Source organism: Nelumbo nucifera, chromosome 3 (genome assembly GCF_055504915.1).
Source record: "Nelumbo nucifera cultivar China Antique chromosome 3, China Antique-T2T, whole genome shotgun sequence".
Classification (NCBI taxonomy): domain Eukaryota; kingdom Viridiplantae; phylum Streptophyta; class Magnoliopsida; order Proteales; family Nelumbonaceae; genus Nelumbo; species Nelumbo nucifera.
Window position 1 is genome coordinate 103,561,235 of NC_142651.1, and position 10,749 is coordinate 103,571,983.

General features: G+C 36.5%; 1 protein-coding gene across 2 annotated transcripts; it reads right to left on the bottom strand.

Moving 5' to 3' along the window:
• Positions 1–404: 404 nt before the first annotated feature.
• On the bottom strand, positions 405–10,749 carry U1A (spliceosomal protein U1A). 2 transcript variants are annotated; one of them, XM_010261215.3, is made up of 5 exons: positions 10,459–10,749; positions 10,019–10,191; positions 4,315–4,408; positions 3,285–3,376; positions 405–1,097 (listed from the first exon to the last, which is right to left on the bottom strand). In XM_010261215.3, the coding sequence occupies exons 1-5, from the start codon at positions 10,529–10,531 to the stop codon at positions 804–806; spliced, it is 726 nt and encodes a 241-aa protein (XP_010259517.1). In that variant the 5' UTR covers positions 10,532–10,749; the 3' UTR covers positions 405–803. The 2 variants fall into 2 exon arrangements, with proteins under 2 accessions (XP_010259517.1, XP_010259516.1); XM_010261214.3 differs by having other exon boundaries at positions 405–1,100; positions 10,459–10,672.

Below are 10,749 nucleotides of genomic sequence, written 5' to 3' on the forward strand. Positions count from 1 at the left end.
ACAGGTTTGGTTTGTTTGCAGTGCAAATTCATTTACACGGGGACAGACGTATGAGAGTGCAAATGAGTTGAGAGCAAATTCTGGTTTATTTTTGTTTTGTTTGCATTGCAAATGAGACTCCATTTGGAAGGAATACAAATACAAATATGTAGAGTACAAAACTTTATATTTTATATTATTTTGTATAGATTTGTACTGTACATATTTGTATTTGTACTCCTTCCAAACTAAGCCTGAAGTAAAACCTGGAGCAACGTAAAACCTACAGAAAAAATTAATCAAAATCTGCACTCTTCTCATTTATGCTAGTGCAAATGAATTTGCACTTCAAAGTTCAAATCAATGGTAACTCAGGAATCGATTTTGCCAATGCCAAATTAGAATGCACAAACCAGCAATCAGGATAATCTAGTAATTAAAATGATCTAATTGCCTTACGTAGTTATGTAATAGTCAAAAGAAACACAGAAAAGACCAACAGTTGACCTACCTTAGTCATTAGTAGGACTCATCCCCAATTCCCCATGGACTAAAACAGCCTTGCCATCTTGGTTTGTTTACTGGGTCCTCCAACACAAGGTCCAATCAAAAACTACCAGGCATGTAAACGGTAGACCACCCTAGGGCCTACACAAGGGACATATATCCATTCTCCACGATTCTGTGCAAAGTATATGATAACAACATATTGAAAAGGCAGTTGTAGCATCACTTGCTGTCAGGACAAGAAGACCATTGAAACAGTCTATTCCTGTGGATGCAGAATACAGCCAGGACAACAAGAAATATCCCAATACTAGTATTTATTTCTTTGCATATGTAATCAGCATTGGGTTCTGCTGGGTAATCTTAAAACCCTGTAGTCCTTGCATTGCAACTGTTGATTGCATTTCATCCCCATACTCCACAAAAGCAATCCCAGGCTTCGCCTCCACCATTCTAACTTCTTTAAAACCAGGGTACTGGCAGAACAGCATTTGCAGCATCATTGGAGTTGTCTCATGTGGGAGATTTTGAACGAACAATATGTTATTTGGTGGAGCTGGGGCCTCTGGAACCATGGTCTTCGCCCCACCTAAATATGGTAATTGTGATAGCTGCTTCGCAATTAAACAAGAAAAAAGAAAGGTTTAAGTCTTCAAGCAAAGTTCAATTGTATAGCTAATTTATAAGTACTATAATAAGCATCAGCAAGAAAACAAATAATTCTTTAGATCTTTAGATCATAAAAGAGGTAACCAAATCAGATCCCAGTGCCTCGTCATTCCTGTCATATAAAATAGGAAATTAGAGCAACTTGGTTCTTGTGGGATTTACTCCAACGCATAAAAGCCATTAAGCCAATAATATGTGACATCTGTATAAGTAGACAAGAGTGGCAGAAAAGCAATACTTTGCATCAGCAAGGATTCAAATGATTCCTCCAATTGCAATAAACTTTTTCAGTTCTTTCATGCACAGTAATCATCATAATCCAGTTTTCAGGATCCTTTATTGAGGTAAAATTCATTTTGCATAAAAAAAAATAAAAATCCAACATTTCAGATCACCAACCATGCACATTCCCAAGTCATTTAGTTACTTCAAGAGAATGTGACCTAAAGCCAGACAAAATCAATGGCCTCGGGAAGGAAATAGTGCACCATCCACAATTACCAATAAACAGGAAAAAAGGAATAAGAGTCAAACACTGTGGGGTGCAAATGGGTCTATATTTTAAAAAATAAGGCTGATGGATCTATTGAGAGGTACAAGGCTAGACTAGTTGCAAAAAGGTGTCACCCAAAAGGAGGGTGTTGATTATAAAGAGAAATTTGCTCTAATTGCTAAATTGAATACCATTCGGGTGTTACTCTGGCTGGCTGCAAAGTTCTCAAAACTACATCAATTGGATGACAAAAATGACTTTATGAATGGAGACTTGCAAGAATAAGTTTACATGGATCCGCCTCCAAGGTAATGACATGAGAGGAAAAGTGTGCAAGGTAGTTGGATACCAACAAAGCAGTGTTGGCCACACATTATTTTACAAGAAAAAAATGGAGAAAAGCTAACAACATTGATTATGTATGTTGATGATATGGTGGTCACTGGAAATGACCCGAGTGAGATTCAGAAGTTGAAATGCTTCTTAGACAAAGAATTTGAGATCAATGATATAGGATCTCTAAGATATTTTCTAGGAATTGAAGTTGCTAGATCTAATCAAGGAATTTAATCTGTCAGAGGAAATACGCTTGGAGTTGCTGAAGGAGACAAAGAAGCTGCGGACAAGACTTGCAGCACTCTTATTGAGGATAATCATTGTCTACAAGAAGGTGATGGAGGATTATATCTTGACAAAGAGAGATATCAAAGACTTGTTGGTAAACTACATTATTTATCCCTCACCAGACTTAACATTGCCTATTTAGTCCATGTGGTCAGTCAGTCAGTTCATGCAAGCTCCTCAGGTCACACATATGAAGGTAATTGAAAGGATCTTGAGGTATCTCAAGACCTGTCCTGGAAAGGGGTTATTGTTCAAGAAACACAATAAAGTTGATTTAGAGGCTTATATTGATGCTGATTGGGTAGGTTCTCATGGTGATGGAGATCTACACTAGGATACTGTGCACTTGTAGGAGAAAATCTAGTCACTTGGAAAAGCAAGAAACAAACTGTAGTGGCTAGATCAAGTGTTGAAGTTGAGTATAGGGCCATGGCTCATGAAGTTGCTGAATTACTTTGGCTCAAAATTCTCTTGGATGAATTAGGGACACATATGATTGGACCTTTGAAGTTATATTGTGACAATCAAGTTGCAATTAATCTTGTTCAGCATGATAGAACAATATTGAAATTGATAGACACTTTGTGAGGGAACAGATTGTCTCTGGAGACCTTTGTATTCTTTACATGCGTTCTGCAAAATAGCTAGCAGATGTGTTTACCAAGGGGCTCACTAGATTGAGATTTCAAGAGGTTCTGTGCAAGCTGGGCATGACAGATACCTATGCTCAGCCTAAGCTTGAGGGCGAGTGTTGTGGGACTTAACTATATGGGCTTGGGATTGTTTTTATTTTTACTATGTACTTGTTTTTATTAGTCAGGATTGTGGCATGGGCTTGTATTGTTCTCTTATGTTTATGTTTATGTATCTTACAACCACCTAAGCAGGGGCATACTTGTCCATCCATGTTGTATGGAATGTCTTACTAGGTTAAACTTCAACATTGATGTTTGACAAGTAAGCCTCAAACAAAAAGAAAACTGAAAGAGAGGTGTATTCGAGACATGCTTACAGGGGGTGCAGCACCATAAGCACCAGTGTATGCAGAATTTAGACCCAATCCAGCTTGATTAGCATCATGTTGTTCTTTTCGCTTTCTCTCAGCTGCATAGAGGAAGAACTACATCTTCATAAAGGTCTCAATAATCAAAATAGTGAAAATACTATATAGGAAATCAATTTATAAACAACCTAAGATGGATAGATTTTGCATAACAAAATTCACAGAATGGAGAAAATAGGAAACAACATTATCAAAAGTTCTGTTGCATTGCTGTATCCTGGTTTTGAATTAGTGAAGGATCACGAAAGCAACATGGACATATTTCATCTGGAAAGGGGGAAGAAGGTTACTTACTAAATTTGGATAAGTTCAAGTGTACAAACGTTATGGTTTGTTATTATGCCTATGTGCCTAAAGCCAACAAAATTACCATATAGAAATGAAATTGAAGGGTTAGCTGCAAAGCTTATTTAATTTTTTTTTTATTTTAAGAAGGTACAGTATAATTGTATCACTCAGAAAGTACTAAGAGCATGTACAAGAGAGCCCATGCATAGAAAGGATGCTTTAATCATTTTAATCTTCTGGGTTATTGACTCATTTTATATATTTCAGCAAAATATGACCATCAAAGATTACTTGGGCAGTATTCTAAAAGATTATTCATTTTGAAAAATATATGTGCCGAGACAGGTTGGCTAGTCAGGTTGTTTAATGAGCTTCCCTAGATGACCCAGGAATCTTCACATGTCAACCACGTATAGGGCTGATATGGACTCTGGAATTGAACATGTGGTTATCCCATAGGTCTCTATCTGTATGCCCATTAGGTGCTGTCAATGAGTTATATCTACCTAGATCTGGATTCAATCCAATTACATACTATATAAATTTGGGCAAAATACTACCTTGTCTATTAATGGAGATTAACAGATTATACACGACTTAAGGCATCAAGATTTGGGTGTGCAGCAGATAACATTTTGAAATAGAAAAGATTGAGCTGAAGTAGGACATATAACAAAATGAACCACGGTACCTCTTTCATCATGCCTCTTCCGTCTTTCTCGAGGAACAAAGGTACCATCAGCCTTCGCTATAATATCAGATTTTGTCCTAGCATATTGTATCCTCTGCATTTATTTGAACTCATCTATTACATATTTATGCAATGTATTGTGTCAAAGTTCAGTATGCTTTGGGCACTAGTTATGACAGATGAAAATCAACTTCTAAAGTTAATAATAAAGCTTCAAATAGAATTGTTGAATATATGGACACTGTATGCCCCCAGTAAGATGCTAACAAGATGTTCATCATGGTATACAGAAGAAAGAAGGCCCTGCCCAAAAATCGTTACTTTCTTAAAAAAAAAGTACAAGAACAAGATATTCATCATAAAATGGCTGTAAACACGGAAATGTTACAGAAAAAAGAAAACATATTTGAACTACAAGAAAATCTGTTGACCAAGAATAATGAGAGAGTATCTTCCACCGATAATAAACATATCAATAACAAACTGAATTCCTTAAGAAATGGTGTGAAGGAAACATAACACATTTGAAGGAAAGGACTGAAGAGTAAAATGAAGTTGTTAAGCAAAGACATGATTTCTCTTTTCATTTCCTTTCTTTTCTTTTAATGGAGAAGTTCTCTATAAAATAAAGTATTAGAGATGTACAAGAGTATACAAAATATATGACATCTTTTACATATCATCACCACCAAGACCCAAAACTTATCTACAAAAGAGTCTTTGCTCACAGTATTAAACATTTTCAAAACAAGGAACCAATCAATAAAGTCAACCTTATGGGAAACCAAGAGAAGCCTGCACCATTAGTCAAATCAATAATATCATAGCATTCCCCATTTTTTGCTTTCTTTTTCCATTTTATGGAGAAGAAAAGCTTAAATCCATTATGTTTTTTTTTTTAATAATTAACAGAAACTTTCATTAAGAGATATTAAGAGAAAAAGATACAAGAGGACGGGTAAAACCTTTTGACCCTCCCTAAAGGTACATTTCAATTTACAATATTGCCCAGAATAGATTGACTCTTCCCGCCCCTTGTTTGGCCAGTGAATTGGCACTCCTCTAGTCCTCTTAGTCCACTGAAACTTGATTTCCATGTTTTGAGTAAACTGTTTAACTTTCTTTTTCTCATTTAGATACTTCCACAAACTGAATTCATCCTTCTGTAGCCAACTGATAGCTAGCTTAGAATCACCATCCAATAGAACCAGAATGATGGGCCTGGATTTCCTTCGCTGCTACCATCGAAGTTTAGTTTACCCCTTAAATCCATTATGTTTTATAGTAAATAAAAAGTTTATAAAAAGAAAGAACAGAAGAGAGATACAATCTTGTGGGATAGTTGGACAAAGGTGAGGGGGTGACTTGGCAGCTTAGGAATGAATACAGGCACTTTAAGTGGCTGTCAAAAGACATAAACTTGCAAGTTCGTTGGGTTAGAAGATCTGCCAACAGTTTGGCAGATGGTTTAGCTAAGCAAGGGGTTCAAAGACAACACATGTATAGGGCACAATTGTAACAAGGGTTGGGTGGCTTGCCTTATTTTGGGCATGCTAATTGCTCACAACTTCTTGTTGTATCTAATTCCTTTAGTCATTAATGAAAATCTCAGGTGATAGGCATCACAAAGCAAACCCCAATATAATAACATCCAACTCCAAACCGAAACCACACCCCAGCACTACTATGCATTATGCAAGACTCAAATCCCAAAGATGACAACCAGAAAATACTAATAAAATATAAAAAGAAATCCCAAAGACCACTGCCAATCCATGATCAAAGACAAAAAATCATCTCACAAAATCATAATACACCCTTGACTCGATGCCAATATGAAATCACCACCAACTTACAAATCTTTTAAATTTTAACAAAATAAACTGCACTTTCCCACCCATTAACCATCAGAACACCCCAAAAGCTTCTATAAGATCCACCCTTCCTCCCAACCTCTTACTGAAAGCACTCTCCTTAGTCCTTCCTTTAGACCCTTTGTCAGGCTCAAACAATGCTCCTTCAATACCATTCAATCTCTCCTTCTCTTCCAAGTCCAAGAATACTTTTTTATTTGTTGCTATTGAGGTAATATGGATATTTATATCATTCACATGTTCTCGGTATTATATGTATTTCTCAGGGCCAGTTCTGGATATGTAGGATAACACACTCAATTTCCCCTTTTCTTCTTCTGGCACATATAAAACCTAAATCAGGATTCTATAATTGCAACTTCGTGGCAAAGAAAGAATAAGACCTACCCCAAAGAAGGAACTTTCAATTACAGATTGCATTAGCACTTTGTATGGTGTACTTTCACTAGATTTGAAAAGAAAAATGCCACCCAATAAATGATTTGTATATGGAGTATTAAGATAATTTTCCAAGATTTTCAGACTAAGGATTTTTTTTTTAAAAATAACAGAAATAAATATTTATATTCATTCAAAAATTCTTGACTACCCGAAATCCGTGTATCAGGATGCAGGATACAAAGCCAGCTGTGGCTAAAATTTAAAAACCAAAACAAGATTTTACAAGTTCACTCCCGGCCCTAGTAATCCCCATACTAGATTTTCCCTCACAGCATTGTTTTTGCTAAAGTATCAGCCAATACATTTGCAGCCCTAGGCACCCATTTATATGAGCTATTCAAATTTCTGCCTAGAGACTAGCTTGTCTCACCAAAGGTCTATAACTCATGGAATTTCCTCCTTGGTCGGTTACCTCATCCATGAGATTATTGTTATGCAGTCACCCTCCACCTCCACATCAGTCCACCCATTCATAGTAATCAGTTTTAAGCCTTGATTAAAGATAGCAGTTCTGCCTTTAGGGAGTTTCCTAGCCCAATTGGGCCTGAAAAGCTGAAAAGAATATTACTGTCCTGGTTTCTTATCACTTCTCCCATACCTGACACCCCCAGGTTTTTTTTGATGAATAATAATAAGTTTATTGATTCTGACACCCCCAGGTTGCCAAGATTACAACCATCAAAGTTAAATTTCAAACTCCCAAATCAGGTGTTCTTCATTCCTCACTTCTTTGTTGGTTCCCCACTTTGTTACCGTGGTATAATCTGCCATCCTCTTAATGATTCATCCATGGTAACTCCTTAAAAGTCATCACAGACCATTGACTAATGTGCTATTCCTACCATTGTGAGATCCATCAGCAAGCTAATCTTCAAAGAAAGTATTTTTCAGAATAAGAAAATGGTTTTACTTTTATGTCTTTTACATAAAAGATAAATAAGAAAAATCAAATAATGACGCGACAAATTTGGTTATGACTTCCCCGGGAGATCAATAGAACTGCAAATGTTTTAGCAAAGCAAGGACTGGGAAGGGACTTTTTGTATAGTGCCAACTCTTTGTCATCTCAGTTTGTTACAGGCTCTTCTTTTTGTGCTTTTTTAGCCTGTTTGTACACCTCTTATGTACATCCCTCTCCTCTTTTTTTGAATACAAGTTACCATTCTCTTAAAAAAAAAAAAAGTTATAACTTCTCAGAGGGACTGGAATATTTTTATTTTGGGCTTTCTAGAAGCAGCGCAATAAGAAATCAAGACATCCAAGAATTGAACATAGTGGTGATGAGGATGTTGAAATGGATGAATGACACAAGGATAAACAACAGTACCAGAAACAAGTGCATCCATAAGGATATGATGCTTGACAAAGTGGAATAATAAAACATGATCCATTTATATCCCACCATACAAGATTCTTAGCGTACATGGGTGATTGTACAAATCTTTTTGACAGATGTTAATACAATACCTACCTGTTCAGGAAAAAAAATGTAGCCAAACCCAAATAGTTGGGATAAGACTATTTAGTTTGGTTGAATTAGGTGTCAACCAGCAATAACTCAAAGGTAAATTCACATGATATCAGTAACTGTATTCTTTGAGAAAATGAAAACTATTGGTACATTGGAGAATTCAGAAATGATAAGACTACTATTCTCAAAACGAATAGCAGACAACTAGTTGAATGCTTGAATTTGTCATGATTAGATGGGATTTTTAGAGTGGAATACAACTTGGGTATAAACACATTCATGGGATTTAGGAGTTGCTCTGTTAGGTGCTGAGATGAGGAAAAGTAGAATATAATGATTTGGATATGTGCATGGAAGACCAAATACTGCACTTGGTGCACTAGTAAGTAGAAAAGGCGTAATTCAACTTGAAGGGTGTAGAAGAGCTAGGCATAGGCAAAAATAATAAGAATTGAAGTAGTGAAGGGAAAAAATTGAGAGCTCACAATTTTACCATGATCCATGGATATATCCCTACATAGAATTGAACGATGAAACAGAATTCATGTATAGCCAACCCCCATGTGGTTAGGCTTTGTTGGTGGTGTTGTTATAAATACAAACTTGGGTATATAACAACAATACAACATGGTAAAAAAAGACTCTCAGAATCCTTCACATGATAAGTGGGAATCTTAGCATTTGACAACCATGTTATAAGTTCCCAACTCCATGTTGCTGGAGATTTAGTAAAGGCTCTTGGTTTTAACCAACAGCCAAAGGTATATAGGATTTTCAAGCCTAGACTTGGTACCCACAGGTGAAGAACTACACCAATAAATATTAGTTCAGCTAACATATCTTGCACCATACTTGAGAGGGATTCTCTATTTAGCTACTTTGCTTCTTTGTGGAGCATGTGGTAACAGCTACACTTTTTACGATAACAATGAAGCAGGTTGACTAAGCTGTTGATACTTACAAGAATAAGATGGGGATGACTCATATTTTAGTTTCCTACAGGAGAGTTTTTCAGAGCATAGATATAAAAGAAACACATAAAATGGCCCAAACATATCCATGACAAAATTACCCATATATCACAACAACATTATTTAAATCTAAAAACCAGCTCTTTTATGGGGAAAAAAAACAATGCATGATATATGCCAAAGTATGCACATTGAGTTGCCATATCTTCTTCACGTCTATTCATCAAGACTCATTTTATACTTAGAGCTTCAGCTCATTGCAGCATCATTGGGTTGGATGAATTATTTGAAGATAATTACAACTGTAGGAAGAGAATTAGAAACTCAAACCTCAGCTTCTTTTCCCAACTCTAAGAATATCAGATCCAAAACATTTTGTTTGTTATTTCTTTCTCCCTTTTCTTGGTAAGCCCTTCATTGCAATTACTTGTAGTGTATTTAAAAGGAAAAAAAAGAAAAACGAAAAGGCAAAGTTGTTCTCATCATTCAAAATAATACATCATTTTCTCCTACTTCATACCTGGGATTCACCACCCTCTTGGATAGAAAAATGTTCCAAAGTGATTAATAATAATGGTCGTGATTCATACAATGAAGCATGGAGGAAGCTAATAAAGCCTTTTTCCCAACTTGTACCACTATATCTAATATAGGAAGTAATAATTTATTAGTTCCACATCTCAGAAAAAACTCTTCCCACCCTCTCCACAAACCTGACCTGACAATCTTTTTTTCTTCCAAGGAATCCCACAAAGGGAGTGTGGTAGGTATATTAGAGATAATTCCACTAGATGCTATTAGAGCTCAAAAGCAGTCAGAAGTCCCCGCATTGCAAAACTTAAGACTCTAAAAAATCTAGGGCACGAAACTCCTCAGTTTCCACGTTGGATGCGCATCATGGATTCATCTAAGTTAACCATCAATGTCACTAATTAAGTAAGGTGTACCATTGGCTTGTCATAAAACGGAAAACCTTGCATTTGCCTGAGCGCGTTGGTGGCGGAAGAAACATCCTCGAAAACAACCCAAGCTTGCCCTTTGTGTTTCAGAGTCTTGAATGCTAAAACCTCCAGTATCTTCCCGAATTGAGAGAAAACCGCCAATAGAGATTTCTTCAGCTCTGAAATTTAAACAGTTTGTGCGAATTTAGATGATGTAAGCAAAGTGGGGCAAGGGCAGGGGGTTGGATAGAAATTTCATGTTAGCTAAAACTTCCTTGTATGGTGAAAGCTTCAGAGAAAATAAAAATAATAAAGTTTATCATGATCAATTACATATTTACAGAGTAAAGGGGAAAGGAAAACTGTCCCTGTCTGCGTGTGTGATTTTGAGTGTGAGTGTGTGAAACAGAGAAGGAGAGGGAGGAAGTAATGGGGCGAACAATCACCTTCGAGTTTGATTTTTTCGTTGAGATTGTTGATGTAGATGGTCATGTTAGGAGGAATCTCGCTTGTGCTCATCTCTGCAATTTATCTATTAATCTAGGACTTTGTTTTAGTGTCTCTTCTTGTCTTCACCTTTTTCCGCCAAAATTCTGGAATCCGAGAAATCAGAGGCTAATGTGAGAACCTGAAAGACAGAATTTCAAAGGGACTACGAACGGAGGGACGGAACTCAAGCCAGTATTTAGGGTTGCGAGTTGCGAGTCGTTGGGGTGCAAAACGATATCCGACCCTAT